General features: G+C 31.5%; 1 protein-coding gene across 2 annotated transcripts in view; it reads right to left on the bottom strand.

The window, feature by feature from the left end:
- The window catches only part of LOC127702515 (protein FAN-like), a 39194-nt gene that overhangs the window by 8947 nt on the left and 11992 nt on the right, over positions 1-18255 (bottom strand). For both annotated transcript variants that reach the window (XM_052206743.1, XM_052206742.1), the window contains exons 15-31: positions 17472-17535; positions 17129-17234; positions 16714-16783; positions 14775-14906; positions 13764-13806; positions 12733-12935; positions 12183-12273; positions 10545-10603; positions 10142-10209; positions 9486-9553; positions 8844-8905; positions 7656-7717; positions 6710-6766; positions 6186-6321; positions 5531-5569; positions 4412-4514; positions 3649-3758 (exon numbers count right to left, since the gene is read on the bottom strand). In XM_052206743.1, coding sequence (XP_052062703.1) covers positions 3649-3758; positions 4412-4514; positions 5531-5569; positions 6186-6321; positions 6710-6766; positions 7656-7717; positions 8844-8905; positions 9486-9553; positions 10142-10209; positions 10545-10603; positions 12183-12273; positions 12733-12935; positions 13764-13806; positions 14775-14906; positions 16714-16783; positions 17129-17234; positions 17472-17535 — 1473 coding nt within the window. The remainder of the gene's footprint in view (positions 1-3648; positions 3759-4411; positions 4515-5530; positions 5570-6185; positions 6322-6709; positions 6767-7655; positions 7718-8843; positions 8906-9485; positions 9554-10141; positions 10210-10544; positions 10604-12182; positions 12274-12732; positions 12936-13763; positions 13807-14774; positions 14907-16713; positions 16784-17128; positions 17235-17471; positions 17536-18255) is intronic.

The raw sequence follows: 18255 nt of genomic DNA, 5'->3' as shown, positions 1-18255 counted from the left end.
TACAGCTGCAAGCATCTGTATTTGGCTATTTCGATACAAATTTTTTAGTCAATCTATAAAAAATTTATCTCAATTCCAAGTTTCAAGATTTAGCTAGAGTTATCTCCCTTTGCATATGGAGATAGAACATTATACATTATTGGTTTTTACTATGCAGTTGTATAAGTCCCCAGTTGCCATATTGTAAATAAATTTACATGTTTTTATATTCTTGAATAAATAATAGTTTAGTACTTAGTCTTTGTATATATTAGTATACTTCTCATCACACTTAGTTTATTACAAACTGCAGACATGTGTCTTTTAGAAATTGAGGTTTGGGTTTATGCATATGAGACAGCAACTCAAGGCAAGAATTATCATTTCTGTGTTTAAAGAGTGGTATGGGTAAAATGATAGAGACATTAATTTGGTATTAGATATAACCACGCCATATAATTGGTCTAGAACAAGTGAAGTCATAAAATGATTTAAACAAAAACGGAGAAGTTTTGATATGGCCACAATTTTGGTTCCTTGAATTCTACATTCAATAATTCTTATAAATTTTCTTTTCACAAATCACATCAGTAAAACACAGTATCTATAATTCTGAATTTTGTCATAAATATTTGCATCTCATTTTCACATTTCATGCATTTAAAGAAACAAGAGTGCTTAACTTAACATTGACCAATGAGCCATGTAAATCAGGTCAAGGTCATATGATATCTGGCAGACAGACATAAACACCTCATAAACATTCCATACATCAAATATAGTTCACTTATCAAAAACAGTATAAGAATAATAAAATGCTTCGCTGGGGCGCAGCTTGATACGACCGCAGAGGTCGAACCCTGAACAATTGGGGCAAGTATGGACACAACATTCAAGCTTGATACAGCACTGAATTTGGATTGTAATTAAATATTTGACACAGCATAGGTTTCTCACACAGAATGAAAGTGGTCTAAAAACTTAAACATTTTTAATTTACCTATTCAAACCATATCATTATTATTTGCTTTTATATATAAATCAGAAATAACCAATTTAAAATAGAAAATTTTAAAGAAAAAAAAGAAAACCCCCCCCCCCCCCCCCCAATTTTTTGAACCCCCTTATGATTCATCACCCCCAAACTCAATCCCAGCTTTCCCTTTGTGGTATGGTACCTTGCAGTACAATTTCAGAGAGATCCATACACTTGAACACAAGTTATTGTCTGGAAACTAGAAAAATGCTTGTTTTTTGGCCCCAAATTCCTAAACGTTTAGGGCAATTATCCCCAAACTCAAACCCAGCTTTCCCTTTGTGATATGGAACATTGCAGTACAATTTCATAAAGATCCATACACTTACACACAATTTTATTGTCCAGAAACTGGAAAAATGCTTGTTCTTTGGCCCTTTTATGGCCCCTAATTACTAAAATTTTGAGGGAATTACCCCCAAAATCAATCCCAGCACTCCCTTTGTGGTATGGTACCTTGCAGTACAATTTCAGAGAGATCCATAAATTTGAACACAAGTTATTGTCTGGAAACTAGAAAAATGCTTATTTATGGCCCCTTTTTGGCCCCTTATTCCTAAACTTTTTGGGCAATTACCCCCAAACTCAATTCCAGCTTTCCCTTTGTGATATGGAACCTTGTAGTATAATTTCAGAAAGATCCATACACTTACACACAAGTTATTGTCATGAAACTAGAAAAATGCTTGTTTTTTGCCCCTTTTTGGCCCCTAATTCCTAAAATTTGGAGGCAATTACCCCCATATTCAATCCCAGCATTCCCTTTGTGATATGGAACCTTGTGATATAATGTCAGAGAGATCCATACACTTACACACAAGTTATTGTCATGAAACTAGAAAAATGCTTGTTTTTTGCCCCTTTTGGCCCCTAATTCCTAAAATTTGGAGGCAATAACCCCCAAAATCAATCCCAGCATTCCCTTTGTGATATGGAACCTGGTGGTACAATGTCAGAGAGATCCATACACTTACACACAAGTTATGTCTGGAAGTTACAAAAATGCTTATTTTTGGCCCCTTTTTGGCCCCTTATTCCTTATCTGTGGGTACCATAACCCCCAAAATCAATCCCCACCTTCCTTTTGTGGTATTGAACCTTATGGTAAAATTTCATTGAGATCCATTCACTTAAACTAAAGTTAGAGTGCGAAAACTAATGTGTCTTCGGACAACGACTCCAGACGACGCCAATGTCATACCAATATACGACCACAAAATTTTTTTTGCAGTCGTATAAAAATGGAACAAGACACAAAAAAATTTACACTGAGCAATGAACTGTGAAAATCAGGTCACGGTCAGATGACACCTGCCAGCTAGACATGTACACCTTACAATCATTCCATACACCAAATATAGTAGACCTATTGCAAACAGTATAAGAAAAACAGACCAAAACACAAGAACTTAACACTGATCAATGAACCGTGAAAATGAGGTCAAGGTCAAATGAAACCTGCGTGACTGCATATAGATCATAAAATATTTCCATACACCAAAAATAGTTGACCTATTGCATATGGTATTAGAAAAAAAGACCAAAACTCAAAAACTTAACTTTGACCACTGAACCATGAAAATGAGGTCAAGGTCAGATGACACCTGCCAGCTAGACATGTACACCTTACAATCATTCCATACACCAAATATAGTAGACCTATTGAATACAGTATAAGAAAAACAGACCAAAACAAAAAAAACTTAACTATAACCACTGAACCATGAAAATGAAGTCAAGGTCAGATGACACCTGCCAGTTGGACATGTACACCTTACAGTCCTTCCACACACCGAATATACTAGACCTATTGCTTATAGTATCTGAGATATGGACTTGACCACCAAAACTTAACCTTGTTCACTGATCCATGAAATGAGGTCGAGGTCAAGTGAAAACCTCTGACAGGCATAAGGACCTTGCAAGGTAGGCACATACCAAGTATAGTTATCCTATTACTTATAATAAGAGAGAATTTAACATTACAAAAAATCTAAACTTTTTTTTCAAGTAGTCACTGAACCATGAAAATGAGGTCAAGGACATTGGACATGTGACTGATGGAAACTTCGTAACATGAGGCATCCATATACAAAGTATGAAGCATCCGGGTCTTCCACCTTCTAAAATATAAAGCTTTTTAGAAGTTAGCTAACGCTGCCGCCGCCACTGTAGCCCCGCCGCGGGATCACTATCCCTATGTCGAGCTTTCTGCGACAAAAGTCGCAGCTCGACAAAAATGAAAAATAACTTTCAAATAGCTTTGTTGAGTACTTGTCATTAATATATAGATATAACTAACAGTTTTGAGGAAGTGTGATTAAAAATCCTTTAGGATGATTCTATTGTTTATATTTTTAAAGAATTGTTGTTACTTTTATTGTTATTTACGTGTTCAATAATGAAAGAGGTCTTCATTTTTGTATTTTTAAATTTTTAGGCCATTTTTCTCTTTTTTTATTTTTTTTATTCTCATTATCCTCTGGTCTTTATAATCTAGCACTAATTTTTTTCTCTATTTTTTATTATTTTGTCATTTTCCCCCATTCTTTATTTTTTTAATCCATTATTCTCAATTCTGTAAACCAACTCAATACCCTTGTACACTCCAGGAGGACACCTATAATATTTACCTGAATGTAAAGATTTCTTTACAACCACTTGACCTCTGTCCATATCCCACACCTGAAGGTCACCTGAATTGCTCCCGGTTAGTAACAAATCTCCACACCACATAAAACACCTGCAAAAGGAGAAATTTAATAATTTTAAATGTAAACTTAAGGTGGTACATAACACTACAGGGAGATAACTCTGTAAAAATCAGCTGAACGTTTTAATCACGTTCTATTGTTAAGGAAATATTAAGATTCCCAATGATCAAAATTAGTGTTTGTCAAACTGCTATATTTCCGATGAAATTTTTCCAATAAAGTGTGTGGTGCAAGTTTTTTGAAATTTTCATATTTTTGTCAAAGGGTCAAAGTAAATATTTTGTCAAAATTTTATGAAAATTAAACGAGCCAAATGAATTTTAGTCAAGGTGTTTGGTACTACCTTAAGGGAATGATGTATCAAAACTCTAAATATTATTATCTTTGTTTATGGTATCCAGTTTGTTCTATTTTTGGATCATCTAGTATAAACATTGACATTTTTTTTGGACTTAATATTATTTATGATAGTCTATCTCTTGAAGCAGAGAATTTCTAGTAACACATTTAATGACCTTCATATAATCCAACTCTATCCCCCATACAAATATAAAGACAAGTAGAGAGATAAAAAACCCAGATAAAACAAATATTAAAATGTGATTAAATATTCATAGCTGTGTTGAGCATGTAACTAAATTGACTAACAAAAGGCATCTGAATATATGTATAACGGACTTACATAATTTGGTCCTGTAAATCTTTGACAAATATTTCAGTTCCTGTCTCAATATCCAGCACTTTCAGGTAACAATCTTCTCCGCTGGACAAAATTCTCTTATTATCTATAACAAAATAAATAAGCCATAGCTGTAGCACAGTCTTCTACACTGTAGAATCTCATACAGGGGTTTTGTCATGTCCTATAGTTTTAACCTGGCCTTAATTACTCTGACCAGGCCTTATCATAGGCAGCATAATGTTTGACCTTACATTTACAAGTTATAATTTATAACAAAAAATATTAACAAGATCGTGGAAAAAGAAAAACTATGGTTTCAATCATAAAATCAACACTAATACACTAAAATAAATTGATTATCAGATTTCATTATACATACAGCTGTAAAATAGAAGGGCAATTGCATGAAAATTAGTGAATACTATCACTCTCAAAATTTTACTGTTTTCTTGCAAGCTCATGCAATATATACAGATTATAACATGGCCTTTTTCATATCAGACCCCTTATCAGCCCTAGGTCATGTTATCAGCACGAGAGCCAACAGGCTCGAAAGATGATTTTTACCATGGGCTGATAAGGGGTCTGATATGAAAAACAACATGTTATGTTCTTTTTATCATATAATTCAGCAGAAGACATACAGACAAAACTATTTTTAAAACTTTGAAACAATGCATTTGTTGTAATATTTGTTTTGTATTTTTTAATAATATATTTTCCTGATTATTAATATTTTCTTTTTCTCCAACTTTGTTATGTTTTATTAAAAAAAAAACGTACCATTGAGGTACATTTTCCGGAATTTGCCGAATGATGTTGAACTGTCATGTGATAACGTTACAAAAAAGCATGCGATAATAACCGGAAGCAGTTGATATGAAACGGAAGCAGTTGATATAAACCGGAAGCAGTTAATAACAAAAGTCATATCACACAGCTAAGGCAATTCTTCAAATTTAATGAATAAATATATATACAAATAAGTTTTATCATGGGGTACAATTATACCATTATTTTCTATATAAGTATATGATAAATTATCATACTCAGGACTACCTCATCCATATTAAAGCAATAATTCTTTATTTCATTAGTACTAATCAAGCCAATATTTACCTTGACTCAAAGTTACTGCATTGACTTTTGACGAATGCACTGAAAGGAAGAAGGATATTCATCAAAATATGACATACATTGACAGTTTCTTCTTAGTAATTGCTTAAAGGGTCTACTTCTAATTAATGTATAAAAAAATTCTCTTGTGCAAATCCCCACCCATCGATATATTTCATGACAGAATCATAACCGTTATTCATATATTTAATTACGGTATACTTCTTGGTAATAAATTATACAACCTGTTAGATCTTAAATTAGATGAAAATAAAACATTATTGAACTGGTGTCAGTTAAGCTTTAGTTTCAAAAGATGGGATTTTTCATACTCATTAGATATTTGGATTGGTGTACCATATTTACAGACACCTCACTAATTGATTTATGAAGATGAAAATTTATGACCAATTGATACATTACCTCTGTGAGATTGCACCTTATTGGTATATTTGACATATAAAAAAATGATCATTTAATAGGCATGTCTACCTTTACATAGGAAGGGACACCCAACCCCCACCCCTGTGACTGGTTTATGTAATAACCAGACTGCTGTTTGTCCTTCATTTTACCTGGTAACCTGCAAAAATTAACAATTGTGCTCCATTATAGTTAATTCATCTGTCCTTCCTTCCAGTAAACAGTGAAAACTTACGATTGTGTTCTGTTAACTGGTACATAGATCTAATATCCCATATTACTATTTGTCCTTCTTTTGAACCAGTAACCAGTATCTGACAGTTACTATCAATGCACTGACAGTTCACACCAGATTCATGATCAAGTTGTCCCTGTAAAATTTATTAAACCGTCACAAATTTCTACAGGCTTATTTCAATTTAATTCATTCTTCATTTAATCCAAACCTTGCTTTACTCATAAATAACTCTATAATGTTAAAACTTCAGATGTATTCAATAGACAGCAAGTATTACCAAACATTTTGGACAAGACAGCAAACTACCATCATCCAAAATCAACTACTGTGTCAAAACAGAAAATGACAAGATAAAACAACAAAAAATGTGGTGCACACTTTTAAATAACCTGCTACGCATATTTTTCAGTATGCACAACATTTTTGATGTTATTTTTTCATAGACAGAAAAATTATTAGTCATTCCTTAAATAAAATACACAGACAGTTAGTTCATTAAATTTTCTTATAAAAAAACATACCACAAACTGAGCTGGAACAAAAGGATTGGATGGTGATGGCGGTGTAAAACTCCACATCTATAAATAAATATAAAATAAATTGATGGGATGGTCATGTAAAACTCCACATCTATAAATAGTTATACAATGTTTATATTAATTTGATTGGATGGTAATTTTAACTCCAAATCTATAAATAAATATAAAATAATTAAATTGGATGGTGACAGTGGTTTAAAATTCCACATCTATAAATAGATGTAAATTATTTGATTGGATGGTGATGTAAAACTCTACATCTATAGATACATTTAAAACAAGAATGTGTCCATAGTAAACGGATGCCCCACTCGCACTATCATTTTCTATGTTCAGTGGACTGTGAAATTGGGGTGAAAACTCTAATTTGGCATTAAAATTAGAAAGATCATATTATAGGGAACATGTGTACTAAGTTTCAAATTGATCGGACTTCAACTTCATCAAAAACTACCTTGACCAAAAACTGTAACCAAAAACTTTAACCTGAAGCGGGACAGACGGACAACTGAACGGACAGATGAACGAATGGACGCACAGACCGAAAAACATAATGCCCTTAGGTAAGGCATAAAAATTAAATTGGGTGGTGTTGCTGGCGTAAAACTTCACATCTATAATTAAATATAAATAACAAGATTGGATGGTGACAGTGGTTTAAAACTCCAAAATTATATATAGATATAAAACAGTTAAATCTAACTTTTTCTGCACTTTATTACTTTGATTCTCATTCTATTTGTTTGTAATGAAGTCTTTGACAGAAGAACTTAAAAAAAAAGAAGCATCAACTAAGTAATTTATACCACATTAAGCAACATAACATATTTTTAAATGGTTTATACATTAGTAGTGAAAAGTGTGTAATTTGTTTATGTTTTAATTTCCTCAACATCAGCTGTGTCTGTAGAACTATTTACAGTATTACCTTTACTGTCGAATCCCAGGAAGATGTAAATAAAATCTTGTTTATCCAAAAAACATCAGAAACTGAAATACAAATTAATGGAAGAAATTCAATGAAAGTTACTGAAAGTTTACTCATCGATAAGTATTCAGATTTCATTGATAATAATTACAGAAATGACAAAATCTGAATAAAATGATTCCTCCAAATATAACTAAGATACATATTCAGATGACTGAAAAACAACTATTTTATATTCTAATATGACGACCTATTATCTTCAACCAGTATAATCACATTATATCTACCTTTAGCGCAAACGCAGTAATACACATAAACGGCTGTTCCGTGTTACGACCAACTTATTTATACTGCCAGATATTCTCAATTTTTCGACATCAAAATCCCCAGTTTATGAAGGCCAAGCTTCAGATACAATATATTTATCTCTATTCTACAGCAAAATAAACAAATCAGTCCATTTCAATTTATTTTTCATGGTAAAATTTCATAAAACGAAAATTCCACGAAATGATGTTATTGTCTTGACATGGCAACGAAACAAGGTGACGTCACAAATATGTTTCCGTAAACAAAAAATCAAATGTAAATACCTGGTGTTTTAAAGCTTCTTGTACGCCTCAGAACGAATAAAATCACATTGGAAGAAAATATATAAGTGAAAAATGTGATTAAAAAAAAAAAATCATTGAATTATATAATATTACTAATATTATCAAAATTGGGTAAAACGGAACAGCCAAAACAGTATCGTATGTATAGGGCTTTCACGGTTAACAAAATTACCGAATTTGTCCTAATAGAATCGAAATAATTCCTGGCAGCCGTAGATTTGTTTTCATTTAACCATGGGTTGGGCATTTATATTCGTATTTTACCCCTCGCTAACGCTCAGGATAAAATAATCGAATATAAATGCCCAACCCATGGTTAAATGAAAACAAATCTACGGCTCGCTAACGCTCAGGGTAAAATAATCGAACATAAATGCCCAACCCATGGTTAAATGAAAACAAATCTACGGCTGCCATGAATTATTTCTTAATATACATTACACTTTTGTATTCTATTATATGTGTATTTTCCAAAAAATTTCAACTATAAAATATTCAAGATTATTTGTTACTTAAGCCTCATCCATATGTAATTCATCTGAACTCTATGATATCTAAAGAATGTGTATCTAACCTGCATCATCATGTGCTATTAAAGTTTCTAAAATTCTGCCAAACTCAATACTATAAAAATATCTACAAAAAAAATATACATCATTAGATAATGAAAAAATAAATTACAGATCAAACAGTGCACTACTCAATTATACTTCATCAGATAAGATGGTGGTCTTTTCATTTATGTTTTTTGGATAATGAAAAAATAACAGATGACAAAATAAGCAGCAATATGAAGGAATTTTCTGCACCTGTTTAGGTAGTAAATAATAGCAATTCAGGCCTTTGGTTTGATTCACATTTTGTCATGCAGAAGCTACTTATAGTTTGTAAATATACTGAATGGGTATTGCTCATTGTTAACGGTAATAATGATTTTATGGTCTATCTAGATTGCAGTCAAACAAACTTAACTTCAGTAAAAAAATAAGGAGATGAGGTATTATTGCCAATGAGACAACTTATCCACCAGAATGGTGTAGAAATTAGCAACTATAGGTCACTGTATGTCTTTCAACTATGAGCAAGACCCATATCACAAAGCAAGCTATAAAAGGCTCCAAAATGACCAATGTTCATTTCACACACTCAAGACATATGATGTTATTGATTTAAGAAATGGTCACAGATTTAAAGGTCATATGGTAAATATACTCACACATTATTGTCCCAGGATCCAACCACTATGGTTAAATTGTCTGGTAATAGCTGACATGAAGATAAAGCCTGGAAGGAAAGTATTCTTAAATTATAATATAATCCTGAAAAAAAAACTTGATTTAACAACTGGTGCCTTCTTTTACTTAACGTAAACACAATAAAATAAGGAATTTTTCGTTTATTGGAGAAAGAAAAAAATTAAACTAATTCACGAATAAAGATTGCATTCTTTATAGTGATTCTATAAAAGGTTTACATTGCATCCTAACAAGCTAGCCTGTACAGAAACAGATTGTCCTTGACAAGACCTTTTTCCATATCTAGATTGTCCTTGACAAGACCTTTTTCCAACTCTAGATTGTCCTTGACAAGACCTTTTTCCAACTCTTGTTATATATTATTACCACAAATATGTATATTGTAAATTCAGAAATTATTGCGTGCATTTATTATTGCGATTTTTGAAGAATTAACAAGAATGCGAGTTTAATTATTGCGATTTTAGGAAAAGATACATACAGATATATGTATTTGATATCAGAATGCGAGTTCTTATTATTGAGATACTCAAGTAGTCGCATTATTTCGCATTGATAAAAACCTCGCAATAATTTCTAAATTTACAGTAAATCAAACACTTTATAACTAACTCACCATGCTAGATACATTAACACTTCTTAATTGCCTCTGTTCTTCTAATGAATACATCTTCAAAAAACTGTCTGTAAAATATATAAATATTAAAAACACACAAAAAGAGGAACAAATTTTGTTTAAGTACAGTATCTCTTTTCATTGAAAATGTTACCAGTAAAATTGATTGCAAATTACACTGAATTGCCACTGATTTATTTAACAAGCATTTGAATTATTTAAAGTTTCATCCAATGTATTTATGTATTTACCTGTATACTTTTAATTTCACTGGGAGATATACAACTTTAGGAGACAATTGTCCATTTGTAAATACCAGTTCAAAACTTTTTTTTTACCTTAACAGTTGCCAACTGTCAATCTTTGCGAAAAAAAACATTTAAAATCTTTATCATAATTTTACCTTGAGAAACAGAGAAAATATTTCTGCCATCTCTGGCTAAACAAAGATCTGTTACTGAGCTGCAAAAAGAAACAAAAATAAATCTAAAAAAATTGTGAAGTTAACAATACAGTCAGTTGTATAACAAATATATATGTAAGACTCAGATCAACGTCCGTTCCTCAAATCGACGTCCAAATCTGACGTCATAATGAAATAAGATTCCAAATCAACGGCCAATTATATGACCCTCTAATCAACATCTTTTTTTTCGTTCTCAATATTTGGCTTCTCTAATGGACGTCCTTTTTACGGACTTGTCGCAATGACGTCACAACTTTATTGAAAGAAAACAACTGTCATATTCCTGATTTGATAGAGGCATTTTCCAAATACAAATGGTTGGTTGAACATAAAAACTTAAAAAAGATCTTGTAGAGTCAAAATGATAATACTTTTCAACAATTGACTATACTTCTTTATTCTGTCTATTGTTTGAGACTGTATATTGCCCCTGATGTCTTTCGGTTATCTTCATATTTGGGTTTCTGTCTCATTGTCTTACATCCACATGTCATTTATTTATATGAATATGAAAGGAATAAAACAACGTAGATCAAATGGATTAACTTTTTTTACCAAATATATCAATATGCATGTACATCTTATATGATGTTAGTGTTTGTCTTATTGTTATTTACTGATGCGTGTCCTTTGATGTTTTTTAAGTTGATTGGACGGGATGTTGTCTACCTTGTTGTTCAATCTTATATACGTCAACTAAGTCTGTATGATTTGTAAAGTATATAAAGATATATGAAAACAATTAGTTTCTTTCAGCAGCTTTACACAAAGACAAAACAATAAAGATAATAGAAAAAAGATCAAACTCAAATTAAATAATTAAATGATATATAAGACATCGATGAGAGGATACTCCAATCCATCGGACTTCGTTTTGGAAATACATGACGTCACATTGGACGTAGATTAGAGGGTAAAAATATTGTACACTGATTTGAGAATGTGATGCCACACTGGATGTCGATTAGAGGAACGGATGTCGATTAGAGACCGGACATCGATCTGAGTCTAACATTTTATTGTAGATCACTACATGCACTACATAACCAAGCACTATAAATATTAATATGATATGTTTGAAATAAAGTATTGAATGGCAGACATGTTCAAGAGACACTGAAATTGAATTATCCGAGGATATTTTCTTCATGCTATTGCAAAATAAACTATCATAATACAAGGTTAATTTTGTAATAAATCTACATGCTTTTTTCAGCCCTATAATATATGAAAGTGTTTTTTAGAACAGTTTCCATATGAAGGAGTTTAATAAACTGTTGACAGTGAGATGTGTCTTGCTTGTATGCAATTTCCGTAGAATAATGAATACTGAGGAGACAGGGCCAAATAATCTCAATGAAAATGAAATGTGTCAATGCTAATTTAAATGCATACATATATAAAGCTGATCAAATCACAAACTTTAACAATTGTTGATGCCACCACCATCAAAAGACACAAAATGCCTAAGTCATGGTTCTGCAACTTTGTAACAGGCAATACAATAACCAAATGTCATAATTCTTATATATCAATTTCAATAAAAAATTTCTACATTTATACCACAAAACTTACTCTTTATGTAGTGTATACTGGTGAAATAATTCTAAATTGTTTAACTCCTGCACATCAAAAACTGTTGTAGTGGAGTGAGTCTGGTCCTCATCTGCAAGACATATATAATATGAAAAGGCTACTGATAGAATATGTTATTGTTTATTCAAGGTTTGTAGAAGAGAGTATGAGTTCGTTTTTCTCTTTTAGATATGATCAAAATTAGGTGTTGGTAGAACATAAAAAGACTAAAACAAAACCACTGTTAAAAAAATATGTCAGAAAATATTCACTTGAAACATTCTATTTAGGTAAATTATTCTTTTACAACTTGTTTTATAAATACAATTAATATTTCCTACTGAAATTATATCAACTATGAGTTGACAAAATGCAATATATTTCTGGAAAGAAAAATAGAATTCTGTTTTTTATATTTCAGCTAAGTCAGTAACATGGTGTTCATCTTTTTTTTTCTAGTTTTCTTCATAATACAGTCAAACTGAAATGTTTTAAATTGTATGTATTTATAAATGAATGAAATTTTTACCATATTGTATTTTGTAATTACCTGTGTCTGTAGACAGCATATCATCAGAGTTTTCTGGTGTAGGACTATTTCTTTCCTTAGCTTCCTGTGTACACTGTACAATACTTTGTGGACTAGGATGTTGGAACTTCTGTGGATGTTGTGTTTTAAACAACTGTTTGGGTGTTTGACCAAACTCCATAATCTGGATCTCCATACGAGCTCTCTCATTTGGATCTGATATACTGCCAATTAAAATATAATTTTATTGCAATAACTTTTCTTTAAAAATACATAAAAAAAAAATTAATGACCAAAATTATTGGACAGCACAACATACTTCACCAATCACATATCAAAGAAAAACATAAATGTAAAATATTATTAGTTTTGTTACACTTGTACCTGTGGTTTAAAATAAAACAGATTTTTTAAGGTAAATTATACATAGATATTGTGCTGTAAATTTGTCATCTATTATAATGATATTATTGAGTGTTTTTTTTTCTGATTTGCTTTTTTATTCAGCATGCATTGTTTAGTAACAACCAGTTTTCAGTGATAGAGTTATATTTGGTATTTCACACATGTACTTGTGTTTTTGAGATCTATTATACCAATATAACTGAGTTGAGAGCTTTCCCTGAATTTAGTGTTCCTAAAAAAAAAAAAAAAAAAAAAAAAAAAAGAAAAGAATTTAGTGTTCCTTTTTTAGCTGTCTATTATTTTACTAGAGCAGAAAAAGTGAGAGGGCTGAGTAATAAAAAATGAAGGTTATTTCAATCACAAGTTAAAACATTTATTTTTTTAAATTACTGTATTAAGAACAAAAAGGAGTAAACATTTGGATGTGCTATAAACATTCTCATAATCATATTTCAAACAGCAAATATTAATAAGACCCATACATTAAATTGATTCTGTGAGGTAATTAGGAAATAAGGTTGTTCCAATGTACAAATGAATGCCAATTATATTCTTATGTCATTGGTCATGGATTTGTTGCTATAAGTAAGTTTTTTACTCCTGCTGAAACCAAAATCCAACAATATTAATTCAATATATGAACTTACCTGTCTAAATCCACTGCACCTTCATAAGTCATGTAGTAAAACACTGCAAAGATACAGTTGTATTTGATTAAAAAACAGTTGTTATTTGTATTGTTCATTTTTTCTATACTTATACTGAATGAGATTTGAGAAATGCCAACAAGGCAACACAAAAATGCAAATAAAAAAAAACCATCAACATATTATTTTTAAATCTCTGATTGCCGACCAAAGTCTAGAAAAGTAGTAAAAGAATACAACTTGAACTATGAAAGACCTACATTGAATATAAGATAAAAATATCAGGATCAATATTAATCTTTGAAGGTGTTCCTGAGCAGGAATATTAACATGTGGTGAGGTTAACCATATTTTTAGCACTCCATATTTTATGCCAATGAAATTTATTGAAAATAAAAGTATTTTAAAAGTAAATATTTTCTCCCATTGACAGACTCTTTTATACAAGACTCAGTCAAATGGTTAAAAATATTTAAACATCATGTGGGGTACAAGATCTGACACAATAATTCTATATTATGTCAGGTTCTGTCATTGGTAACTACCAGTAGTTGCATGGGCAATAGAATTATTCTTGTACTATCTAAGCACAGAGCTTAATGCAAGAAATGCTGAAAAATATATTAGAGAAATAAATTCTCCCTCTATTTAATGGTTGTTACCTGCTGAATTCCAGATTTTACCATGCTCTCTAATGCTGGCATAGTAATATTATAAAATACTATCTAGAGTGGAGACAAATTATAACTAACTCACAACAGAAGCAGAATTAATATCTATATGTAGTTTGTAATACAACTATTTATGGCACAGTCTGTAAATCCCAAGTCTAATCCACTCCACTCAGATATAATTTACACAACTCTAACAGGTCCATATTCATTAGAGTTAATTTTCCTAGTTTTTTTGTTGTTTTTGTTCATTTGTGGATGTGGGTCAATTTTTGAAATTACATTTTGAAGAATGAAATCTAATTTCATTCAATCAATGTTGACATAATATTATCCTTACCATTATCAGCTTTCTCAGCTTCCTCTCCTCTCTGTTTATATCCAAAGATTAAATCAATCCAATGATGAAGATGTAATGATACATAATCTGACTCTAATGCCATTCTCAGGGACTGTTTAAAATCCTCTGGACCTACAAATAAAATGAAGATCTGACTCTAATGCCATCCTCAGGGACTGTTTAAAATATGCAAATAAAGATCTGACTATAATGACATTCTCAGGGACTGTTTAAAATCCTCTGGACCTAAAACTGAAATAAAGATCTGACTCTAATGCCATTCTAAGGGACTGTTTAAAATCCTCTGGACCTAAAATTGAAATAAAGATCTGACTCTAATGCCATTCTCAGAGACTGTTTAAAATCCTCTGGACCTTAAAGAGAAATAAAGATCTGACTCTAATGCCATCCTCAGGGACTGTTTAAAATCCTCTGGACCTAAAACTGAAATAAAGATCTGACTCTTATGCCATTCTCAGGGACTATTCAAAATCCTCTGGACCTTAAAGAGAAATAAAGATCTGACTCTAATGCCATTCTCAGGGACTGTTTAAAATCCTCTGGACCTAAAACTGAAATAAAGATCTGACTCTAATGCCATTCTCATGGACTGTTTAAAATCCTCTGGACCTTAAAGAGAAATAAAGATCTGACTCTAATGCCATTCTAAGGGACTGTTTAAAATCCTCTGGACCTAAAATTGAAATACAGATCTGACTCTAATGCCATTCTCAGAGACTGTTTAAAATCCTCTGGACCTTAAAGAGAAATAAAGATCTGACTCTAATGCCATCCTCAGGGACTGTTCAAAATCCTCTGGACCTAAAACTGAAATAAAGATCTGACTCTTATGCCATTCTCAGAGACTGTTTAAAATCCTCTGGACCTGGCTTAAAGAGAAATAAAGATCTGACTCTAATGCCATTCTCAGGGACTGTTTAAAATCCTCTGGACCTTAAAGAGAAATAAAGATCTGACTCTAATGCCATTCTCAGAGACTGTTTAACATCCTCTGGACCTAAAACTGAAATTAAGATCTGACTCTTATGCCATTCTAAGGGACTGTTTAAAATCCTCTGGACCTTAAATGGAAACAAGTATTCTGAGAGTATTGCAAGGCAATACATAGTCCCCTACTGGTTAAAAATTCATTGTACTGGAACAAAATGCTAACTTGATCTATAACTTGTCATGGTGTAAACTATATAACAAATATCAAGTCAATATTTTCAACGAAAAAAAGTGTGGAAAACTGATTATTTAAATGAATTTTCTAAGTCCAAGGACCATAACTCTGCACAAAATCATCAGACCGGTACAAAATTCGAACTTGATCTGTAACTTGTCATGATAAAACTATATACCAATTATCAAATCAATATCTTCAAGCATGACGAAAAAAAGTGTAGAAAACTGATTATTTGAGTGAATTTTCTAAGTCCAAGGACCATAACTCTGCACAAAATCATCAGACCAGAACAAAATTCGAACTTGATCTTGAACTTCGGTAGGGGACTAATAAAGATCTGACTCTAGTGCCATTCTCAGGGACTGTTTAAAATCCTCTGGACCTAAAACTGAAATAAAGATCTGACTCTAATGCCCTTCTCAGGGACTGTTTAAAATCCTTTGGACCTAAAATGCAAATAAAAATCGGACTCTAATGACATTCTCAGGAACCTAAAATTAAAAGCATTTTGAAGTTATGTCTGTATTTGATTAATTCTGTTCTTAGTATGATTTGTTACGAAATTTTAAACACAATTTTTAGAAGGAAGTGCCTTTGCAAAATGCATTATGGTATAGTGCTTTAAGACTGTTAGATGAACCATTAATGGAAACATCTATAATACTACACAGAAAATTAATTAAAGCCAAATAAAAAGATATCTGTCTCTGAATGTGTTCTCCCTTAGAATAATATGAATATAAAACTTACTACATGCCCATGGTGGTAGATCAACATCACCAATTGGTTTACCATCTTGTCTGATCCCAAAATTAGTGACCTGTAACAAAATAAAATTACCAAAAAGTGACATTGCACAAAATGTTTATTATTTGAAAATAATTGGAAATCTCTCATCTTTAATTAGACTTCCAGTGCTGTTCTGTTTCATGTATGGTATATCAAGCGTACACCATGATTAGTTTGTACACATATTATATAAATATTTGTGGTTTTAGCAAAGAATGATTTTTTTTGTTATGTTCAAGGAAAATAACGATTCAATTTTTTGTAAATAAAAATAAATAGCATAAGCTTTAAAATAGCGTAGTTTGAACAACACAGATAATTTGGATCAAGCCTGCTAATTGCTGAAATCTTTGCTCATTTAGAAAAAAATATTTACCCCTTTGTTGTAAAGGAAATCTGGATGGTCAGGAGAATAAAATTCTGGTATCAATTCTTTAAAATCAGCTGCACCTTCTAAACAATTCTGCCAAGTATCTAACAAACTGAAATGAAAAATTTTTCATTTATATATTATTTCTATAATAAAATATATAAAATGTTTCATCATAACAACACTGATGATATCCAAGATAATGTCCATTTGAAATGCATAGAAACAAGGGAATGCAAAACGTATCAGACAAGAAACATACTAACATTAACAACAAGAGTTAAGTTAGTGTTAGTCTTCCTGCTGGGTCATTGAATTCACCACTATTTGTATTTCATATAAATTTTACCTGTTAAACATTCTATCTGGCTGATCAAATTTACCATTCTGTAAACACAGCACATATTCTGGGGCTGAAAAATATAAATAAGCATTACTAAAGTTTATCTGAGCAAAAATATTTCATTTTATTTTTTTCCTCACATAATATAAGTTTAGTTCTTAACTTCTATGTCATTTGGTCTCTGGTGGGGAGTTGTTTTGTTGGCAATCATACCACATCTTCTTATTCAATATTAGGAAAAAATAACCAATAGACAAAAATATGGTTAAACAAAAAAGATAAACAGTCTACACAACACTGTACAGAATTGTGAAGGTCCTGAAATATATAATTATGGAGCTCCATCCATTTTTAGGATATCCTTAAAAATTAAAAGGGGCCTCAGCGGTCGAGTGGTCTAAGTAGTTGAACTACTGTATCACAAGCCTGTCAACACTGAGGTTGTGAGTTCGTACTCGGCATGGGGAAGGTGCGTTTGAATCCAATCTTATAATTGACTAGGATTGTCAGTTTTCCTACTGAAGGGTCTGTGGTTCTCTCCGGGCACTTACGCTTCCTCCACCAATAAAAACTGACCGCATCTATAGAGTACAATAGTGCTGAAAGTGGCTTCAAACACAAAACAATAAAGCTGTACAGAACTGAATATTTAATAATTTAAATCTCAATTTTGTAAAATGAAATACAATGTATGGCATAATACGTATCATGCACTAAATTCCTATACTCCAAGAAATTAAACATTAATTATTATTCAATGGAAGAGTTTTAAAACAACTTATCCAAAAGA

This window comes from Mytilus californianus, unplaced genomic scaffold, assembly GCF_021869535.1.
Source record: "Mytilus californianus isolate M0D057914Y unplaced genomic scaffold, xbMytCali1.0.p SCAF_5, whole genome shotgun sequence".
Taxonomy (NCBI): Eukaryota; Metazoa; Mollusca; class Bivalvia; order Mytilida; family Mytilidae; genus Mytilus; species Mytilus californianus.
This window is presented reverse-complemented; position numbering and strand designations above follow the sequence as displayed.